Source organism: Phyllopteryx taeniolatus, chromosome 1 (genome assembly GCF_024500385.1).
Source record: "Phyllopteryx taeniolatus isolate TA_2022b chromosome 1, UOR_Ptae_1.2, whole genome shotgun sequence".
Lineage (NCBI taxonomy): Eukaryota > Metazoa > Chordata > Actinopteri > Syngnathiformes > Syngnathidae > Phyllopteryx > Phyllopteryx taeniolatus.
In genome coordinates this window covers 29,131,659-29,155,256 of record NC_084502.1, presented here as the reverse complement: position 1 = coordinate 29,155,256, position 23,598 = coordinate 29,131,659, and the positions used below count along the sequence as shown (strand labels likewise).

General features: G+C 42.5%; 2 protein-coding genes across 11 annotated transcripts in view; one reads left to right on the top strand and one right to left on the bottom strand.

The window, feature by feature from the left end:
- The first annotated feature begins 5,833 nt into the window (after positions 1 to 5,833).
- LOC133484282 (opsin-3-like) lies at positions 5,834 to 10,172 on the top strand. Its single transcript, XM_061786565.1, has 4 exons — positions 5,834 to 6,168; positions 7,993 to 8,318; positions 8,554 to 8,781; positions 9,781 to 10,172. Exons 1-4 carry the CDS (start codon positions 5,835 to 5,837, stop codon positions 9,991 to 9,993), a joined length of 1,101 nt encoding a protein of 366 aa, XP_061642549.1. The 5' UTR covers position 5,834; the 3' UTR covers positions 9,994 to 10,172.
- lrrfip1b (leucine rich repeat (in FLII) interacting protein 1b) overlaps positions 6,377 to 23,598 on the bottom strand; it is a 33,129-nt gene continuing 15,907 nt past the window's right edge. For 7 of the 10 annotated variants that reach the window (XR_009790331.1, XR_009790343.1, XR_009790339.1 and 4 more), the window contains 2 exons: positions 19,348 to 23,273; positions 18,033 to 18,088 (listed from right to left, as the gene is read on the bottom strand). Coding sequence is in view for 2 of the 10 variants with exons in the window: in XM_061786538.1 (XP_061642522.1) it covers positions 12,265 to 12,375; positions 13,945 to 14,049; positions 17,619 to 17,698; positions 17,786 to 17,903; positions 18,039 to 18,088 (464 nt within the window). In the remaining 8 variants the exon portion in view is untranslated. Of the gene's footprint in view, positions 8,767 to 11,027; positions 12,376 to 13,944; positions 14,081 to 17,618; positions 17,699 to 17,785; positions 17,904 to 18,032; positions 18,089 to 19,347; positions 23,274 to 23,598 lie in introns of those variants that run through there. The other 3 variants (XR_009790346.1, XM_061786551.1, XM_061786538.1) reach the window with 3 other exon arrangements.

The window sequence follows — 23,598 nt, the reverse complement described above, 5'->3', positions numbered from 1 at the left end:
TTTTAAATCCAGTTTCTGGATAAGCGGTACGGAAAATAATGAAAGTTCTGTTGCTCGGATTAATGGCACAAACATACTTTTGACAGTGAACTGAATAGCGTGCTGTGGAACTGACGTTAGCTAGCACGCTAGCAATGTGTTTTGCGGAATTACTCATAGACAACCCAACCAAACATTTTATACATACCGTTACCAGTGGCGGGCGATGCATTTCGAACGTGGGCCTTTGGAAAAATTCTAATGTCACCGAGGGCCTGCTTAGTGGCGCTGTTTATTGAAACTGAAATCTCATTGGTTCAGGGAAAAAAATTGGAAAAAAAACAGACATTGCGACTGTGTGTATTTGGCATTGGCCAGAAATCTTCAGTCTGAAGGCACTGGGAAGTTTACATTCATATGGCAACGCCCATAGAAGCTGAAATCTGATTGGACAAAAAAAAAAAACTGAAATGACTGGAGCCTGCTCAGCCCAGACACTATGAAATGAATAAAAGATACGTGGAAATAAATAAATAACATTTTATGTTGTAAATGCAGGTCATTACGTTTGATAAGGGTTAGGCCAACAGCAGAGAATGCTTTCAAAGGTGCCTACACCACACCCCTGTGAGAAAATGCCTCCCACAAACCTGATGATGGAGGTTTGCTTCGCAGTCTGTCCCTTAACAAGTGATTACTGTCTCTTGTGAACTACTTATCACATCCACTCAGTTTTTCCTCCTCACCCATAGGTTCTGCTGGATGAATTTGGATTTTTTTTTTTGAAGGAAATGGAAACAAATCTTAACATTTTGGGATATATATATATATAAAGGCACAATCATCAGTCGTCAGTCGTCGTTTCAGATCAAGTCAGCGGTAGTCAATCGCATTAAACAGCTGCATTCAGCTCATTCAGAACGCTTCAGGTTGGGTTCTGACCGGAACAAAGAGATCTAAAGTCTCTACATTGGCTCACATCCAGCTATAGAATAGACTTTAAAGTTCTGCCGCTGGTCTATAAATCGCTAAATGGTTTAGGTCCTGAATACATGAAAGAAATGCTAATGGAATATAAACCCAGAAGGGCTCTCAGATCTATAGACTCAGATCAGATAGTGGAGCACAAAGTCCAAAGCAAACATGGTGAAGCAGTAGTTCGCTGTTATGCTGCACACAAATGGAATAAGTGAAGTCATCCCCAAGTGTCAATGTTTTCAAGTTCAGGTTAATAAAAAAATTGTTTCTCTCATGCAAAGCGTTTTAGAACATTTCAATTTTTTACGCCTACAGTACGTTTTTTTGTTGTCATTTTAGTGACGTCTTTTATTTCTGTACTTTGTTTTCAAATGTCTTTTGCTCTTTGTTTTTAAGTTGTGTATGAAATGCGCTGTCTAAATAAATTAGCCTTACCTTGGCTTACATAGCTGACTGAGCTAGAAACAGTTTTATTGTTCTAAACCGTACTCTGCCGGGCTGAACTCTACCGCTTGGTGGAAATGCTTGCTTGTTTGTTTGTTTAGTTTTTTTTTGTAATTGAGACATCCACAAGTGGGACAAGTTGGCAACACAAGCTATGATTTCACGTTGTTGCAGGCTCATTTTGAATTTTTGCAGCAGGAATGTGATAGCGACCATTTCTGACCACTGTTTAATCGAGTTTAACACTTAGTTTCCAGTATTCCAAAGTAGAAGTCAAATGAAAGACGATGCCCTGACAGACGCCTGCGGAGGTTCACACCTTAAAGAATGCTGTTTACATGTTCATCCTGAGGATGATAATGATGAAAATGCTGATGAGTCCTCAGCGGGTGACCAAACACATCAGCTGAGGCATGGGGTTCCCAGACTGACCTTCACATTGGCAGTTTTTATTGTGAAAAATCTTGGCGCAAGTAGATGACACCCGAGGCGACGGTGGTAGTAACTTCACAAGATCCAGTTTTGATAAGCATCATGGTACATTTATCTAAGATTCAACTGTGTGTTTCCTCACACCGAGACGTGACACGCACATAAAGATGTGATGAAAGTACTCACACTTGGTACTCAATAGATCTGATTATCTGGATAGATTTGTTTTTTCAGATTTGCCGATGTTGACATAATGAGTAGAAAGTACAAATACAGTATTGTAAAATGTAGGGAGTAAAAGTAAAAAAAAAAAAAATCATCTAAATGAAAGACCAAATACCTTAAAAATCTACTTAAGTACAGTAACAGTGTGTATACATTGTTACTGTTACTTCCCACCAATGCCTCGCTCCTGATTCAAGTCATATATCTCTGGTCGGTCTCATTTTGTCCAACTCAGAACTTTCAAATCCTACCACAGTCCAGTCAAAACCTGCGTTCCTCAAGGCTCTGTTCAAGGGCCTGTTCACTTCATCATTTACATGCTCCCTTTCCTGTATGTGTTTTTTCACATTGGACTGCAATTTTTTATTTTTATTTTTAATGCCAGAAGCCTGTGGGTTTCAGGCTGACACAAGACATAACAAATCACTCTTGGAGCCAACAACATCCACCAATTAGGCCATGGATCTTGCTTCTACAAATCTGTTGCCATTGTGGCTATATGGGTTATGCGCAACCAAGGTCCGCATTTGGCAAAACGGCACGAAATACTTCCCTCCGGTTGGCTGGCAGAGCCCTATGGCAGGAGACCGGGACAAAGCACCTGTAGAAATATTAAATGTCTAAAAAGTCTTTTGTTTTACACAAGATGTCTTCAAGAGCTACCGAAGATCACCATATCCGATGTTTAGACTTTGTTCGTGTTTCCATATATCATATCATAGATTTATAAATAAATGACATACGTGTATTTAACTTTTTTTTTGGAAGACTGCAACAAGAAAACAAAATTCTACCAAGGTCGGGTACAAACCATCATGACATCGGCCATAGTTATCGCTGTTATTGCTGTGCACACAGGAAGTCCACCAACCTGTTTTCTGGTTTGGTCATGTGATGTTCCGCATCAGGCCCATTGCTCCCTGGTTCATGTTCCTTAATGTCGCCGCTGTCCCTGTTTTATCCGATAAGTTACAAAGCTCTACAAAGCTCGAAATCAATTAACCAATCAAGACCAGCTGCGGTTGACTTTACACCTCTCAATTTACTTTCTTTTTATATAGCAAGTACAGAAGTCTGCTTTCAAATGAAGGGAGTCATTGGAAAAAAGTCGTTAGAAAATAAATCCTCAAGTAATGTACAGATACTGTACCTGAAATATATACAAATGCAAATGTATACAAATACAGTATTTGCATCAGAATAATCCGATCTGTTCGTCAGGTACTAGATTCTATTTATCCCAGAGTTCAATAATGCAAAGTTACTTAACACTTCCAGTTACTTGACATGTGTGCCTCAGTCACGTTATGTCAACAATCTTGGAGACATGTGGCAGGGTCCAGGCCAACATTCGGCATAAGGACAATCAGCCTGAAAGTGTCGCACATTTTGCAACATGTGAACACAGGTAGCAGTCCAAATGTGCAGCAATCCATTCATCTTATATACCGCTTATCCTTACTTTTAGGTTGAGAGCTGGAGCCTAGCTCTGCTGACTTTGGGCGAGAGGCGGGGTACGCCCTGGACTGTTTTCTAGCCAATCGCAGGGCACATATAGAGAAGAGAAGTATTCGAGTAACCAAACATGCATGTTTTGGGAATATGGGAGGAAGCCAGGCGGCACGGTGGACGACTGGTTAGAGCGTCAGCCTCACAGTTCTGAGGACGTGGGCTCAATCCCCGCCCCCGCCTGTGTGGAGTTTGCGTGTTCTCCCCGTGCCTGCGTGGGTTTTCTCCGGGCACTCTGGTTTCCTCCCACATCCCAAAAACATGCATGGTAGGTTAATTGACAACTCTAAATTGCCCGTAGGTGTGACTGTGAGTGCGAATGGTTGTTTGTTTGTATGTGACCTGCGATTGGATGGCAACCCCGCCTCCTGCCCGATGACAGCTGGGATAGGCTCCAGCACGCCCGCGACCCGAGTGAGGAGAAGCGGCTCGGAAAATGGATGGATGGGAGGAAGCCAGAGTACCCAGAGAAAAGCATCACAAGCACGGGAAGAAGATCCAAACAGGAATGCCTGGTTTCCAACCCCCAACCTCAAAACTGTGTTGGGGATATGCTAACTACTAACTACTCCACCACTGTGCTGACACTGAATGTGAATGTTAAGCCAAATTTTAAAATGACTGTTCACTCATTTTTGGGCCGCATTTCAATAATCAATAGTTATTGATATTAATTAAGAACGACATGTAGGCAAACCGAGGACTGAACACTTCAATGTGGCTTTGCGTCTCAACGCCTGCTGTGTCTCTGCAGGCGTGAAGCAAAAATAACCAGAAGGTGTGACAGAGGGGCAACTGATGTTGATTCTTATTGTTTAAACACGCTATTAAAGCTGCACTTAGCATTGCTCTTTCTGTGTCAAGAACAGCGTTTGATTCCTGAAATGTCTGATGTTTTGCATTTTTGTCGTAATGTTTCATTTATTTTCCGGAGGCATGATGGAAGAAGAATGTATTTTGTTGTCATGCGACAGCCTCTGAAGCATTCATTCATTCATCTTCCGTACCCTGCGGTACGATAAGCGGTACAGAAATTGGATGGATGCATCTTTTGTTCCGCTTATCCTCACTAGGGTCACGCGGCTGCTGGAGCCTATCCCAGCTATCTTCGGGCTAGAGGCGGGGTACACCCTGAACTGGTCGCCAGCTAATCGCAGGTGTATATATATATATATATATATATATATATATATATATACTCACACACATCGGTATCGCATAAATAGTACTTCATTTTTAGCCAATTTATTCATGAGAATTTGCTGGAAATGAAGTGTATGTACAAAACATTAACAATGCAAATATGAATATTAACCATCTCCATAAAATACATACACGCTCACTGTTTAGGGCGTCCATATATACAACCGCTATTTGGGATGGACATCTCGTTACATCTGCATAGCCTACCCTTCCCGCGATGCAGCAGCCAATCATGTTGAAGCGGGACGGGTCTTGCCGAGAAAGGACAAGGGGGATTTCTAAGAATGTCTGTGAAATGGGACGGTCCCTTTCCGGCTTTTCTCAATTGTAATTTGTTTCGTCTTTTGTAAAAGTGTTTCTGCTTTTGTTAATGTGTTTTCTGAAATGTAAAAGTGTTTCGCTTTTTGTTCATTTGTTTTCTGAAATGTCACAGTGTTTCACAATTTGTTATATTGTTTTGCACTTCCAGGCCTCCGTACAGCATTATTAAACGTGAAGACAGTTAGCTATTTCTGTACATATTCTTGCAAGAAGTAGTATAGAAAGTATACACACACACGATTTGCTTTAGCGCAGGGGTGTCAAACTGATTTTGGTCGTGGGCCACATTGTAGTTACGGTTTCCCTCAGAGGGCCTTTATGAATGTGAAACCAAAAACATATGTTTGATCACCTCATCGTATTATTACATGCACACAACATAAGGATGGAGAACTAGTATTGAAATCAGAGGTCAAGGATAATATTAAATATTTATTACCATAAAAGGTGTTTGGTAACAAACAAAAAATTTTTGCAATATCGCAACATTATTATTTATTAAATATGACAATTTAAAACTTTGGTAGCGATTTTAGCAAGAATCACGGCAGTTGACGCACATGATTTGCTTTTGCGGGCCACATAAAACGATGTGGCGGGCCAGATCTGGGACCCGGGCCTGGAGTTTGACACCCACGAGCGCACGGAGCCACCCGAGCCGTCAGGCGCAAACGGGGGCTGTTATGTGACAGCGGTACTATATAAGTCGATCGCAGGCGCCCACTCCAGCCGACGCGGTCATCATGTTTTCGGACGGGACGGCCACGAACCGGACCTCCGACTGGTGGAGCGACGCGCCGCGGCAACAGTTGACGCGCGGCGGTCACCGCGTGGTGTCGCTCTTCCTGGGTTCCATCATGGTGTTGGGCTTCCTCAACAACCTGCTGGTGCTGGTTCTCTTCTGCAGGTTCAGAACTCTGCGGACGCCCGTCAACGTGCTGCTGCTCAACATCAGCGTCAGCGACATGCTGGTGTGCGCGTGCGGGACCACGCTGAGCTTCGCGTCCAGTCTGCGGAACCGATGGTTGTTCGGCCGCCTCGGGTGCTCGTGGTACGGCTTCATCAACTCCTGCTTCGGTGAGTGCGCTCGGCGCGCCAAAAGTACTCGCAGTCTGTCCTTGGGGAGTGTGTTTAAAAAATAAACCAATACTGGTCGAAGTTGCCTTTTCGCCTGAAGTCAGCTGGGATCAGCTCCAGGATAAGCGCTATTGAGAATGGATGGATGGATGGACTGCTGCAAGTGATTCAACTCCTTAAGTAACAATAAAAGGTACATACTCGGAAATGAACTTAAATCTCCCATGTATTAGTGTCAAATATGACCCATTTTGACAGTTGACAGCAACGAAAATAGTCCAAATGCAATTGTTTCTCTGGGAGATTTCCGCACAATTGTCCCACACTTAAAAGAAAACAAACACTTTGTGTCACGTTTTTAAAGTGGTCATCATGACTGGACAGTAGCACCTTAGAAATGTCAACGATGATCAGTGCAAAACTTGTCCCGTCTCGTGTCTCGTGCCTCTAATCTACTCTACTGTACAAGGAATCCCTGCGCCTGAGGAAAAACAACTAATCCGAGACAGAAGTGTCAATCATTCGTCACCCACTCGGGACACACTCATCGCGCAAACAAAATAAAATAAATAAATAAATAAAATAATAGAACTTCAAACTGATAATATTTAGTGTTATCGTAAAATTCCATTACGAATAAGGTGCTTTTCGGGGCTAACAATGTACCAGGTCAGCATGACCCTGACTAGGTTACTCGGTATTTGGGGTAACTACCCCAAATACATGGAAAGATTTTAAACTGTCATTCTTTTGTACAGTTGCAAAGTTTGTGTACACTGAGGCTGTTCAAAGTCAAATTTGTCAAGGGTCTGCTAAAATGGATTTTAGATTTAGCAAATCAAGGAGAATGAATTGTGAAACTGTGAAGCTCTGCATTCCATAAATGTGCGGATTTTTATGGGACAGTGGTGACATTGTTCAAGGTGGAGTTTAAACCAGTCCCTCGAACACTTGGTGTTTCCACCACATTTGCACACGTTTGTAGGAATGTGCTACATTTACTCCATTACATTTACTCAAGTAGCCTTTTGGATAAATTGTACTTGTCAGAGTAGTTTTAATGCATCATTTTCTTGCTTTTATTTGAGTATATACTGTATGCTAAGAAGAAACGGTACTTTTACTCCGTTACAGTGATCTACATGCCACTCGCTACTACTATCATTAACCTATGCTAACGCAGTATTTAAGTAATAATTAGAGTAAATAGTGTATGTTTTTCAAAAACACTTCTAGGCCATAATCATAAAGCGGATTAATGGCCTTTCCATTAGGAAAGATGTATCTTAAGGCACCACTGTATTAGGTCAATTGGAGACTAAATTGGCCATAAATGTGAATGAATGTTTATCCGTATGTGCCCTGTGATTGACTGGCGACCAGTTGGTAAAAAAATGAATGAATTGATGCATGCATCAGTTTTCAGGTGGGCAGTGAGTCTGCCGTTAAATTGGATGGGGGAAATGTCCAGTTGTGCACTGCAGCTGCATTTGTGGCTAATTCCAAACTGTCTTTTTAACCGAGGTTGTTACAGAATTATTAAAAAATGTAGACGAAATGGAGCAACTAGAAGATTTTGCTTGCTGGTTTTTGGTCATTTGTCTAAATTGTGTTGTATCTTTTTTTAAAGTGCATACTTTTATATTGAGATTAAAGTTAGGTATTCTTGTCTTTTTTTTTTTTCTACACTGGCAGACTTAATTGCATTGATCAAGGCCATCTGGCTTTTCGAGAAAAACAATCACGCTGATGATGTCGAGGCGTCAAACACCAAGTTTTGTTAAAAGCAAGTACAAGAAGTGATTCCGGTGCTTCTGCCCTTAGGTATTGTGTCTCTGGTGTCTCTCGCCCTGCTGTCCTACGAGCGATACAACACCCTAATGGTGTACAACAAGCGGGCCCTGGACTATAGGAAGCCTCTGTTAGCAGTGTGCGGGGCTTGGCTCTACTCGCTGGCGTGGACGTTACCCCCTTTGCTGGGATGGAGCAGCTACGGGCTGGAGGGAGGGGGAACCAGCTGCTCGGTGACGTGGACCGAGCGAACGGCTCGTTCTCACTCCTACATCATCTGTCTGTTTGTCTTCTGTCTCGGTCTCCCCGTCTTCATCATGGCGTACTGCTACGGCCGCCTGCTGCGTGCCGTCAAACAGGTGGGTCGCCAGACGTGCGCAGGCCATTAGAGACAGCGACGGTCTGAAAGTCTGAAGTCAAAATGTTAAAAAAAAAAAAAAAAAAAAGTCAAACAAATTAAAATTAAAAAAAATATTAAAAAGTATTGAAAAATGAATACTCAAGTAAAGATAGCTGGAACGTTTTAAGTAACCGATTGTTTGCATTTTATGACTTCCTTCCACTGCCATTTTGCGACATCACTTGTGTGGTCAGGTGGGTCGAATTCGACAGACAAGGCGGCGTGAATTCCACATCCTGTTCATGGTTGTCATCACGATGGTTTGCCACCTCCTCTGCTGGATGCCGTACGGCATCGTCGCCGTTATGGCCACGTTCGGTCGGCCGGGCCTCATCAGCCCCGTGGCGAGCGTGGTGCCGTCCATCCTCGCCAAGAGCAGCACCGTGTTCAACCCCGTCATCTACATCCTGATGAACAAGCAGGTGAGGTGGGGACGAGCATTTAAAAGCAAGTACGTTGAAGAATCTTCCATCCATCCATCCCAGTACCATTAGCACAGAGGTCCCCGAGCTTACATAAAGCATCCATTTTCTGTACCGCTTAGCGTCATTGATTTCTTGTCGTTATCAGACTTTTCTCACTGAGAGTTCGCCTGCTCAGTAAAAGCATTTTTTTTCAAGGCATTAAGGTAAGAAAGTCACATCAATTCCAACTGGGAGGTGATCTTGACTTATTGTTCTGGTGTTTAAATCATATCTGAAAATTGATCTTTTTCACATAGTCAGTCAATGCTTTATGGGCTCTAGCGCAAAACGGACTCAGACTCTGATGATCAATAAAATATTTTTTATTTGTCGCTCTGTGCGGCCCAGTACCAATTTTCTCCTGAGTCGGTACCGGTCCGCCGCCTAGTGGTTGGAGACGGTTGCATTAGTGTATGAGCCAGGTGGCTTAATATGTATGTCAATGCGACATTTACATTATGTTTCCGATTTGGCTGTGCCAATCATGTTTCTGGCTACAGTGGATAAAATGGGATGGACGTGAGACAGTGGGATGTATTTCTCCAGCATCTCAAGTTTTGTCACGTTCTGCCATGTTCAGTGTACGTTTTGTCACCGTTCTCACAGAACACTTGGATGCATGCTAGATGTACAGTATTTTCAATCACGGCACGTCCAAGCCGTATTATGGGCCGGGCTAAGGTTGGACATGGTGCGCACAACATGGGAGGGAGTATAATTCGTGTCTGCTCCGGCCACAAACATGCTTGAACGTTTCATCTATGGAAAGCCTTGACAGAAAGTGAAAAACGTGTCAGACCATGATCAGAACGTGAGAAACCCCATCAGAACGTGACAAGTCAAGAAGGAACATACCGCCATCGGTCGTAGATAATGTAAACCATAATGTAAACCTAGCATAACACCAGTAGGGGAAATAATGGAATTTGTTTGACCCTCCCTTCCTCTTTCCATCAGTTCCACCGCTGCTTCCTAATCCTGTTCCACTGTCAGCACCAGCAGATGGCGAACAGTCACGCCATTCCATCCAGAACTACCATGGTCCATCTCACCCGTCTGCCGGTGGACAGTGGCGCTGATGCCCCTGGCAATGCCGTGGAAGCACCCGCTAAGGCCTGTGACACAGAGGACACCAGCGCCACCTTGTCGGGAAAAAATGGAAGTGCCTAAGTCTTGTGGGACTCAAGACTGACATTTAAGAAATGTCACCTGGAGCCTCAAGTCTTCAAGGAGGGTGGCAAGTTTCAGCAGCTTCAAATGGACAAGGACTAACAACTGCGTCTGATGGAAACTGTGGATTCTGAAGAAAATTGAATATTTTTGTTGTGAAGTCAACCTGATGTGGTTGTTGAAGGTGAAATAAAGGTATTTTTCATGTTTAATCCTTAATATTAAAGACTATACTTCAAACACTAAGGGCTCTACGTTCGTCAACGTCGTAATTCCTGCACAGCGGGCAGCGCCACACTGCATCAGAGGCGGGTTAGACTGATGTCATTTTGTAGACGAGCGTGGGCGGGCTGCGCCACTGTGGGAGTGTTTACAGCAGACTTCAGTCACCACCAATCAAAGCTACTCCTCTCATTCCCTTGAAATGTGGCTCACTCCCAGTCTCGCAAGGAGACATTGGAACCATTCTCTGTGCGTAAGAGGACGATGCGTGATCGCAGCGATCTGTGCGTGACTTGAGCATTGTTACTGCTCTGGCATGGTGTGCTCACTAGGGTCGCGGGCGTGCTGGAGCCTATCCCAGCTATCTTGGGGCAAGAGGTGGGATACACCCTGAACGGGTTCCCAGCCAATTGCAGGGCACATAGAAACAAACAACCACTCAATTTAGAGTCTTATGTTAACCTACCACGCATGTTTTGGGGATGTGGGTGGAAACCAGAGCACAAACATGCACAGCGAGCATTGCGCTTACACGAAAATCTGAACCTTCCACCATCTGTGCCCCGCCGCAGATGCGTTGTCTGTGCCCTACGCCAGCCCCCCCCCAACAGCCGCTAAAACTAGTCAGTGGGCTGACAAATGGCCCGCAGGCCCTAATTTGGATAGGGTCCTGGACTGGCCGAACACAGAGCACATATTGAGACGGACAACCATTCACACTTGCATTTCCACCACCAACAAGTAGGAACTGAACTGGTGCTGCTCGCACGGAGGTCAGGCGAATGGACCACAACCCAATCAGCGACAACAAGTGTTGATGCATCACCCATGTATTTACACACAAGTAAATCACAATGCCACAAGTCTTCTCCTGGAGCAAATGGCGCAACCTCTGGCAAGCCATTTGAGCATTTACTGTATTTGTTATCCTTGCTATCCAGTTTAAGGTCTATGTATTATCTTGTACTGTACTCTTTTCCTGGCTGGTAAGACAATCTAGCACACTAGTACAATGACTAGGATGCACTAGTAGAACAACTATATGTTACTAGTGAGCACAAACTGCACTAGTTACCATCTGTACCCTATTTGTTCATGTAGTGAAGTGCGAAATGAAAAATCTTGTTCTACTTGTGTGCAGAAATGTCATACAGTAGTGGAAGACAATAGTGGAAAAAACATCACTCGTAAGACATTTTCTTAGTGTGCAGAAAAAAGACAAAAAAAACAGCAATAGTGAGAGATAGTCTTTCTACTAAGTGTGCCCTAATCTTTCAACTAGTGTGCGGAAATGTCCTACAGTAGTGGAATAAAGGTCACGAGTGAACCCTGGTCATTCTACTAGTGTGCTGAACTGTCCACTTACTAGTACAGTATGTTCTTTGTCCTCACTCGTGAGACAAATCAGCTCACTAGTACAATGAATATGTTAATAGTGAGGCAAAATTGTGCACTTCTTGACATCTGCACAGTACTAGTAGGCTACTACTAGTGAAGTGCTTAGATGTTAACTAGTAGAATTCTATGCCACTCGTAGTACTAGTAGCATGCCGTTTTCATCTAGTACACGTAATTTTTCTACTGCCCTACTCGTTCTACAAGTGTGCAATAATGTCATACCGTGTTGGAAAAAACATTACCAATAAAGCAGTTGTTTAACTAGCGCGTGGATTTGTTTTACTAGCAAGGACAAAGAGTTTCCTCGTACAAGGACCTTAATATGATATTGAATAAGTGCTTAAACAACCAACCAGTGTTGGAGGAGAAAGTTGGTGAGGGAGAAGTTGTTTGTTTGCAGCACCTAGCAGAGCTGGTGACCCTCAAGACAGCAGGAGACATTCTTGAGAGCCACACATTACTTGGTCGCACAAAGCCCACCCACATGCTCCTGCATGTTGGTAAAAATCAAGCGTCTGTCACCCATCAAAACTGATTGTCAGTCAGGTCGAAGGGGAGAAGATTCCACAAGTTTTCAAACTCTGAGAGTCATTTGGGAGTCCTGTCTCGGGAACATGCGAGTCCATTCCGGGACGAGCGAGACGTCGGGGGTCACTGCTGGGCCAGCAGGATGCTGCGATTGGCCTTCATCTTCTCCAGACGTTTGGTGAGGAGGCCATTCGTCGCCTCCAGCTCCTGGATTTGGTCCAGAGCAGAGCGCAACTGCAGACAACAAACACAACATGATTGAATTTTAAACTACGCCGTGAACCCCCGTTTATCGCCGGGAATGTCTTAAAAGGCCCACAATATTAATTATACATACAGTGGTGCCTTCACTTACAAGTTCAATTTGTTTCGTGACCACGTTAGTAAACTGAAAACCTTCATTCATTGATTCATCTTCTGTACCCCTTATCCTCACTAGGGTCATGGGCGTGCTGGGGCACAAAGATTTGAAACATTTGTATCTCAAATTTGAAACATTTGTATCTCAAATTTGAAACATTTGTATCTCAATTCATCTTTCCCCATTGAATTGAATGGAAGTGTTGTTAATCCGTTCCAGCCCCCAAAAGAAACGGCAGCAAAATATTTTGGATAGGAATGGGCGAGTACCGATACCATGTACCAGGTATCATTCATTGAAGACTAAATTGCCCGTAGGTGTGAATGTGAGTGTGAATGGTTGTTTGTTTACATGTGCCCTGCGATTGGCTGGCGACCAGTTCAGGGTGTACCCCGCCTCTCGCCCAAAGATAGCTGGGATAGGCTCCAGCACGCCCGCGACCCTAGTGAGGATAAGCGGTACAGAAAATGGATGGATGGATGGATTTCCTCTTCGCCAGTAGTTGGCACTACACTATGGCAGTTTGACACCTCAGCAAATCATCATGTATGTAAGAAAGAAAGAAAGGTATTTGTTCACTAGTTTATGTCATTGTGTTAATTGAAATGTTATGTACCAAAAGTACTAGTGTTATAAGTACTGAGTGCTATCGAACATCCCTAATTTTGAAATGTGTTTTTAATAAAACAGCACTCAATAGTATTGTATTTAATAAGAACATACACTTATAACATTAATGGAAATAATTAAACAAGTTTGTGCATCTTCTGGTGTGCATGCCATGGCCACCAGGGGGCAGTATAATACAGACAGACGCACTGCATGGAGATGATAAGTCCGGAGCAACGAAGCTGCAGTTCAGTCACAGAGGATAAAGAATATTTGACTGAGTATTGTATACTCTGTCTGCATGTTTCTATTGGTCAAATATGAGTTGTTAAATGGTTTATAACTACTGCGATATCAATGACAGTTTCGTGAGCCCATCTATGACATTTCCCATTATACAGTATGTTAACGTTAAACTAGTGGACTTTCCTAAGAAAAAGTTATGTGGTTTGGTTAAATGTATCGTGGTCTTATGTTTATTTGTACAATAAACTAGTGGCAATAAACAGGTTGAAGCAAGCAGTCTGCCTCTTTTTTGAAGAACGTTTCACTATTTGCTGCTTGCTGTGAAATTCACGGCCACCATATAGCGCTCGTAATTCAAATAATTGCCCCGCACCGTAAGACAAAAAAAATCTTCTGAACAAAGAAAACCCCATAAAAAACAATTGCCCTTAGCTTCAGATTTCCACGATATAGCGGGGTCTTGGTAGGTGAACTGCCATATAGCGGGGCAATACTACACTCATTTGTCATACTCTAATGGTGGAAAAGAGTATTTACATATTGCTACATAGAGAATTAATGATTTCATAAATGTTTGATGAAAGTACTTCTCTATGCAGTTTTCTCTTCTCGACCTTCAGCTCATCCTCGACCATCTGTGCGCTCTCCGACGCTGTCCTGTATCGAGTCACCTGACCTTCCAGCCGGATGACCTGGACAATGTAAGACGCACCAGCAAGGAAACTGCATGTTTCGAAGACACTAAGGAGCTGATTAATGTTCTAAAAAAATACTGTATGTGGGAAGGGAGAAAAAGCTTGGCTGCACGATAAGCGCTTTGTTTAGCCCTTACATACTGTTCGGGTCAAATTTGATATCTTTTGACATTTGACAGCAATAAAAAAAACTAAATGTCATTCCTTTACCCTGAAATGTTCTGGTTATTCCTAAAGTGAACCAAAGTCCACAATAATTATTTTAAAATGTATTTTCTTTCTTTACAAGTGTTGCAAAGGTTATGTACACTGAGGCTGTTCAAATTTCACCGTTGTCAAATAAAATGGGTTTTAGATTTGTTAAAAAAAAATGATGGAGTTCAGATTCAGATAATTCTAAAGCTGTATATGCCATAAATGGGTGCATTTTTTATGGGACAGTATTATTAGTATCATTGTTAGAGAGGAAGTTTAAAACAGTCCTGAGAAATGTCTGTGTTCCCGCAACATTTGCACAGGATTATCCAAAAATGAGCAGTGTAAAACATAAAAAATACACTTTGATACATGATTGAAGAAGAATCATCCATTTACTATTAGGGTGTATTTACATCAAGTAAGTGCTTTGGTCTGCTTGTTTGGTCTGGACGAAAAGTGGATTTTGACTGGCTATAATACATTTTGAACAGCTTTGCAGTATATAATTTAATAGAGACCATTGGTTTTCAACTGAAGAACTATAAAGAACATGCATTTTTCAAAAAATAGCCTCTGAAAACTGTATTTAACATTATTAAACATACAAGGAAAACGGTTACATACAAGGAAAACGGTTAGCTAAGAAGAAGTGGGACACTGAGAGGACCGAGGAGAGGCGAAAGGAATACATTGAGATGCGACACAGGGCAAAGGTAGAGGTGGCAAAGGCAAAACAAGAGGCATATGATGACATGTATGGCAGGTTGGACACTAAAGAAGGAGAAAAGGATCTATACAGGCTGGCCAGACAGAGGGATAGAGATGGGAAGGATGTGCAGCAGGTTAGGGTGATTAAGGATAGAGATGGAAATATGTTGACTGGTGCCAGCAGTGTGCTAGGTAGATGGAAAGAATACTTCGAGGAGTTGATGAATGAGGAAAATGATAGAGAAGGGAGAGTAGAAGAGGCAAGTGTGGTGGACCAGGAAGTGGCAATGATTAGTAAAGGGGAAGTTAGAAAGGCATTAAAGAGAATGAAAAATGGAAAGGCAGTTGGTCCTGATGACATTCCTGTGGAGGTATGGAAGCATCTAGGAGAGGTGGCTGTGGAGTTTTTGACCAGCTTGTTCAATAGAATTCTAGTGCGTGAGAAGATGCCTGAGGAATGGAGGAAAAGTGTACTGGTGCCCATTTTTAAGAACAAAGGTGATGTGCAGAGCTGTGGCAACTATAGAGGAATAAAGTTGATGAGCCACACAATGAAGTTATGGGAAAGAGTAGTGGAGGCTAGACTCAGGACAGAAGTGAGTATTTGCGAGCAACAGTATGGTTTCATGCCTAGAAAGAGTACCACAGATGCATTATTTGCCTTGAGGATGTTGATGGAAAAGTACAGAGAAGGTCAGAAGGAGCTACATTGTGTCTTTGTAGATCTAGAGAAAGCCTATGACAGAGTACCCAGAGAGGAACTGTGGTACTGCATGCGGAAGTCTGGAGTGGCAGAGAAGTATGTTAGAATAATACAGGACATGTACGAGGGCAGCAGAACAGCGGTGAGGTGTGCTGTCGGTGTGACAGAAGAATTTAAGGTGGACGTGGGACTGCATCAGGGATCAGCCCTGAGCCCCTTCCTTTTTGCAGTGGTGATGGATAGGCTGACAGATGAGGTTAGACTGGAATCCCCGTGGACCATGATGTTTGCAGATGACATTGTGATCTGCAGTGAAAGCAGGGAGCAGCTGGAGGAACAGTTAGAAAGATGGAGGCATGCACTGGAAAGAAGAGGAATGAAGATTAGCCGAAGTAAAACAGAATATATGTGCATGAATGAGAGGGGTGGTGGGGGAAGAATGAGGCTACAGGGAGAAGAGATGGCAAGGGTAGAGGACTTTAAATACTTGGGGTCAACCGTCCAGAGCAATGGTGAGTGTGGTCAGGAAGTGAAGAAACGGGTCCAAGCAGGTTGGAACGGGTGGAGGAAGGTGTCAGGTGTGTTATGTGACAGAAGAGTCTCTGCTAGGATGAAGGGCAAAGTTTATAAAACAGTGGTGAGGCCAGCCATGATGTATGGATTAGAGACAGTGGCACTGAAGAGAAAACAGGAAGCAGAGCTGGAGGTGGCGGAAATGAAGATGTTGAGGTTCGCTCTCGGAGTGACCAGGTTGGATAAAATTAGAAATGAGCTCATCAGAGGGACAGCCAAGGTTCGATGTTTTGGAGACAAAGTTAGAGAGAGCAGACTTCAATGGTTTGGACACGTCCAGAGGAGAGAGAGTGAGTATATTGGTAGAAGGATGATGAGGATGGAGCTGCCAGGCAAGAGAGCTAGAGGAAGACCAAAGAGAAGGTTGATGGATGTCGTGAGGGAAGACATGATGGCAGTTGGTGTTCGAGAGGAGGATGCAGGAGATAGGCTTACATGGAAAAGGATGACGCGCGGTGGCGACCCCTAACGGGACAAGCCGAAAGGAAAAGAAGAAGAAGAAGAAGAAACATAATTACACGTTTACATGTTCAGCGTGGGTTTCAAAACATCTTGTTAAGAAACTGAGGATGAACATGATAACTGCATGTACAAAAACGAATAACTTGGCACTGATCTCTTCCTTTTACAAGTGTAGGAAAGTGTAAAATCAATAATCTGTCTTCTTTTTGGGAAATGAATAATGCAGACCAAAGCATCTGTAATATTTTTTAAGTCAGGATTATCATGTTATAAAAACACCTAATACCTTTTATGCAAGCAGTTGTTTAAATGTCGCTGGAAGTTGCATTTGGACCCCAAGTAATAATCTGTCTGACACATGTCTGTCAAAATAGGGTTATTTTCCATATCAAAGGTTAGTTCGTTAAATATTTTAACTGGCTCTACGGCGTGATGCTACCCGAATTTATATGCAAAGTCGGAATGTGCCTTAGTCTATCACTAGCTCATGCTAGCGCAGTACTAGAGACAACATTACAGTAAATGTTTCAATGAAAAACACTTCAAGCCAAAAATATTGAACAATCCAGTGAAAAACAGTTAATATGGCACTGACTGACCTTCTTGTACCACATTGAAACATACTCTTATACCATCTGTAACATCAAACCGACGTATGTTGGTATCATTGTAAACAGAGAACCCCTTGTAATTTTTCACCACTTGTCTACGACCCTCCCAAAATGTCTCTGAAACCCGCTTTTTCGGTCCCGACCCACCGGTTGAGAATCGCTGATATAGACAATCATAATGCAGATATTCTTGGCTCGCAACATACTGTATGTGCATGGAAAATGAACAGTATGTAAGGGTTCAAAATGTTGCTTAGAATGTTGATGTGTATTGGACAAAAGGAACAACAATAAAAAGGCAAACAACGTACATTCTGTTCAAGAGTGGCAACTTGCTGTTCCGATTTCACCAGTTTGAACTTCAAGTCGCTGATTTGTCTGCTCGCATCTCCTAAGAAAAATGTGCGATGGCAGGGTCATTCAAGAAGAAGAACATGAACGCTTCTATGAAGAAGAGCGAGAAAAGAGGAGGGCTCACTCTGGAGTTCCATCACATGTGAGTCCGCGCCATTTTGCAGACGGTCTTCCTCAGGATTCTGGCTCCCATCAGATCCATTTCTTTGTCTCAGAAGCAATTGAGTCTTGAGCATTCTCACCTACAGCAGTCGCACATTGACAAAACAAATGGAACTCCTGCAGAATGCTTGTTTGTCTCCCTCTTGTGTGAAATGTTGAGATGCATAGGTGTGCATTGATGGTTAAATGTTGATTTCATGGTGATAGAATCTCACCTGATCCTGGAAACTTTCTCTTTCTTCAAATAGCTTCTTCAGATGCAGCTCTGGAATAAGAGTAACATGGTCACTAACAGTCTGCTTATTTGCTTGTTTGTTAATTAATTACACCATTAATTACACTTGAATCTGAATTACAGTTGTAAGTATTTTAATAACAACTTGAAACTTGAAATTATTACAGACATTGTAATTAATATCTTGATGATTTTATGTCAAATGATTGGTGGTTTGATTCAGAAAATATAAATTGGCAATTGCTAGATACACTCCAATTGGTAGACTTTTACAATTTCTTACCTCTCCAAAAGGCTGTGACATCACTGTCGAGAAAACCATGACATAAAGCAGCAAGCACGAAAAACATACTTAGACCTCAACTCTACAGAAATGATTTATTTTCTTTCATAAAAAATATTTCCATAAATAAAATACAAACATCACTGCCAGGTTATTACATCCACCTTAGCTCATTAATTTGTAACCTGCAAGTATTTCTTGAAGTATGACAGTTATCTCAGCCTATACAGCAAATAAAGTTTACACCGCTTATAAGCTGGAGCCTATCCCAGCTGACTTTGGGTGAGCGTTACACCCTGGATTGGTTGCCAGCCAATTTCACTGTGCATATAGACAAAACTCGCAAGATCACATTCACACCTGTGAAAAATTTAGAGCAGGGATGACCAAATCTTTTCCTCCGATGGCCACATACAGAAAAATCAACGTGTGCAATGGCCACTTTGACATTCTACGATAAATTGATTAAACACGCTACAACCAATCCATCAAGCAATTATATATTGTTTATATCGTATAATAGATATATGTATAAACCGCTACATCACAGCCTTTTGGTCAACGTTATGAGGTAAATAGTTAAGGATTTTTCAGGAATTTGGGGAGGTCCGCCGCCCTCTATTCCACTAGAATAGATCCGCCCCTCCACTGAACAATCTCCACATTACGAACCAAAACCAGAACAAACTGCAGTAAGATGACCATTTTTAAAGCAGTTACTTGAGGATCATTAATTTGATATGTTCACAAATTGGACCTCGAAACAGAGCAGAAGCAAACCCTTTTTTATTCTGAAATGAAACTCACGTGGACCCCTCCCTACCACCTGCCCACAGCCAGCGCATATTCAGACTGAATAATAAATAAATACGTGTATATGTGTAATATATCTGTTGCTTGTGTAGTACTTTGAATGCAAAAATAGTGTAGAGCCAACAGAATGTTTTTATTTTCTTTATGTGCCCAAATGCAGTTGACAAAATGACAACCTAATTACTGTACAAACCTCAGCGATAGGTGGTTGGTATTAGGCGTAGTCACCACGAGCCAGTGTAATGAGGTCATTTCGGTATCAAATACGGCCCCAAAAAGAAGAGACACAGCAAAATATGTATATTCAAACTAAAATAATCAAGGAATGATGAAAAGAGAGGATTAACTATTTAATTTGAAGTTCTGTTCCATTTACAGCTGGTGCACGGCCATTTTCATACGTCACCGTCAAGGAGCTATGAGACTTCCGCAGGGGATACATCAGATGTCCCTCGATTTAAGCTAGCCCGTGGAAGCTAGCTCCTTGATGCGCATTTAAGACAACTGAGACTATCCTTAATATGGCAGCATGACAACAACTGGCTCGCTTTCAATGTTTTAAGGACTAAGGAGCTAGGACTTCAGATAAGCCCTCAGAAATGCTCTATTATTAATCATCCTTCATAGAGGATAAATGACTGTGAATGCTGTTATATTATCTGTTTACATGTGTTGCTGTACGTTCCGTTGCTTAAAGGGTTATACTGTAACTCCGCAAAATACAACGGCTGAAATAAGCATTTAACACGTCACCATTTTTCTCATTAAATATATTTCCCAAGGTGCTATTGACATGAAAATGTCACCAGATGTTGGGAACAACCCAAGTAATCAATACATTCAAAGAAAATACAACAAATACGTTCAGAAATTAAGTTATGTGTAATAATGTGAAATGACACAGGGAAAATGTATTGAATACGCCAAATGGTGTTTCTTTAATACTTTGTACAAAAGCCTTTGTTTGCAATGACAGCTTCAAGACGCCTCCTGTATGGGGAAACTAGTTGCACGGATTGCTCTGGTGTGATTTTGGCCCACTCCTCCACACAAGCAGTCTTCAAATCTTGAAGCTTCTGTGGGCTTTTATGGACCTTGAGTTTCAGTTCTTCCCATCGATTTTCAATTGGATTCAAGTCAAGTGATTGGCTGAGGCATTCGAGCAGCTTTGTTTTTTTTCTTGAAACCAATTGAGAGTTTCCTTGGCAGTATGTTTTGGATCATTATCCTGCTCAAATATCGTTTCATTTTCATCATCCTCGTAGATGCCAGGATATTTTTGTCAAGAATGTTTCGGTACATTTGCCCATTCATCCTTCCTTCAATAATGTGAAGTTTACCAGTACCATTTGCTGAAAGCAGCCCCACACCTCCGAACTTCACTGTTGGTATGGTGTTTTTAAGGTGATGTGCAGTGCCATTTCTCCTCCAAACGTGGTGTGCATTATGGCATCCGAAGAGTTCAATTTTGCTCTCATTCGACCAGACTATATACTCCCAGAATTCAACTGGCTCGCCCAAATGTTGTTCAGTAAACTTTAAATGACCTTTGACATGCTTTATTTTCAGAAATGGGTCTTGCGTGGTAAGCGAGCATATAGGCCATGGCGGCGGAGTACATAACTACTTTTATTATTACTTTTCTTGTGGCAACAGTACCTGCTAATTCCAGGTCTTTTTGAAGCTCTCCACATGTGGTCATTGGCTCTTGGAGAACTCTTCTGATTAGTCTTTGCACTTCTCTGTCAGAAATGGTTCAAGGAGCACATGATCGAGGCAAATTTATGGTGGTATGATTGGCTTTCCACTTAACTGTACATATTATGACCGTGCTCACTAGAACGTTCAGAAGCTTAGATATGCGCCTGTAACCAATGCCATCGTTATGTTTTGCAACAATTAGTTTGCGATGGTCTTGAGACAGCTCTCTGCTCTTACCCATCATGAGATGTGTCTTGACTCACACCTTGGCAATTAGACCCTTATGTAGTCCATCAATTAGGACTGAAACAGCTGATATTCATTTGCACTGACAAGGGGCTGGATTACTGTTTGATTATTGAGAGATTTTAGTTGTTGTCTTGGCTTTCCATGGCTTTTTGCACCTCCCTATCTTCATGTGTTCAATAGTTTATCCCTGTGACATTTCACATTTTTACACACAACTTAATTGTCCATTATGTTTTAGTATTAAGATAGCAGCCTTTAAAGCAAAGTTATGTTGTTGTTTTAAATACACAATGCGTAATTGTCATTGTTTTATGTTTACTTTGACGGTACACTTCAACTGGGGGAGGCAATATATTATTTTTTGGAGAGTTGTTCGCTAATTCTATATGCCAAACTGCTGCTTGTTTTAAAGTGAGTTCAGTTGAATTCACTGCCGCCGTACAGCGCTCGTATCTCACATGAAATTAAGAAAATCGGCCAAATTATGGCTCGTAAGTCGAGTCACTCACACCTCAAGACACTACTGTATTTCACAGGCTAAAAAAAACTGACAGCAGGCTGCAGTTTGGACACCCCTGATTTATAGTCTTCAATCATCATACCAAGCTGTTTTTGGAACATGGGAGGAAGCCGTAGCACCTACAGAAAACCCACACAAACAAGGAAAGAATATGCAAACTCTGCACATGAGTGCTGACAGCTGTGGCCAAATGGTTAAGATCATTGTCTGCCACTGTGGGGGACCTAGGTTCAAGACCCCAACTGGACCATCCCCCGGACTCACGGCTGTGGTGTCCTTGAGCAAGACACTGATACCCTGAAATGCTCCCTGTGCGCTTCAGCGGCCCCGTGCTCCAGTGTGTTCCACTAACGTGAATGTGTATGTGTTCACTGTGATGGGTAAAATTCAGAGAATAAATTTCGTGTGCATGCATGCATGTTCATGACAATAAAAGGTGATTCTTCTTCTTCTAAAAGATTCAAACCCCAACCTCAGAATTGAGGCAGACAGGCTAACCACTTGTACACCGTGCTGCCCAGCAACTCCACATTTGACGAAAAATTTATTGTTTCCTTCCACTAGGAGAGCTTGGAAATATTTTTGCATTTCTTGATGTTTAGACTCTGTTCTTCTTTTACTCTCGGCTGACTCCTGCTATATAGCAGCTGATTACTGCGCCATCTCCTCATGGGCCTCCTCGCAACTGTCCATGTCTGCCACTGATGCCTCCTGGATCGCTTGCATATTTGTCTCCAGGATCTGGCTGCAGTGCTGCTCTTCAAAGAGTTTTCCTTCTGGGAGTTCTTGCAGTACCCATTCAGGAGCCGCCATGACCTTGATTTCCTCAACAAACCTTCGGAACTTGCAACTTTGACCGACAGCATCAGAGGTCGCCGAATCTGCTGGCCACTTTGTGAGGAAGTCGGTCATATTTGGTTGATCTGCCTCTTCATTAGATGTCTCACATTTCTCTGACGTATTTCCTGTTCCCTCATATTTTGCAGGACAGTCCTTGAAATCTTCACGTATGAGACTTGCTGAACAATGTGGGTCCACAGAGTCTCTCACCCCAGTGGGTGCAAAGAAACCTTGAGCGAGCTTCTCATTCATTGTCTGGCCTGTCGAGCGGTTAGAGTCATACTGCAAAGTTTTGTGTTGAGGTGACAAAGATAAGGTGATGTGATATGTCTTCTGCTGGTCTGCTGAGTTTCCAGACCTGAGGTTCTTTTGTTCCAAGATCATGTCCCAGACAGGTAAAGGCTTACCTGGTTTGTGGACTTTTTCAGTGGAAGTCCTACAAATATGCGAGGTGGATTTTTGGAGTTTTGTATGGCTTTCGCGCTGATGTTTGGACAACTGAGCTTCATCTGGTGACTCTACAAATGACTTGAATTTGGGTACAAAAGTCAATTCAAGTGCAGAGTTTCCACGCTGCTTCAATGCTTGTTTTGTGATTGCCTTGTTCTTGGACACACACTTTCCCTTCAGTCTGGTGGGAAATGTCCTCATCTGATCTTTTCTTCTTCCTTTGTAAGTCATTTGTTTTCTTGCACGGGCCTCCCGGCTCACATTTGAAGCTTGTACGTGCTTGCCAATCGAGATGAAACTGAGCGACTGGGAGGGTTTATTTATGTGACAAAGGCGAGATGTCATGTCTCCAGTGCTGCCTGAAAGACCACGAAGGATACATTGGAGCACCAAGCACAGACAAATAGCCAATGACGGAGTAATTAACCAAGACACTCAGGTAAATAGCAAATGTGGTTCTCAATGAACATGAGCATCCATCAGGTTGATTGGAATAAACTGGGAAATATTTAAATCAACAAGAATCAAGCATGCTTTCGTGCAGGGGTATCCAAACGTTTTCCTCCGAGACCCACATACAGAAAGATCGAAAAGCAACTTCAAACCAACCCATTAAACAGGCGATAAGACAAATAGTCTAGGATTTGTCAGGATTATGGGGTGGCCCATAACCTTGTATCCCAG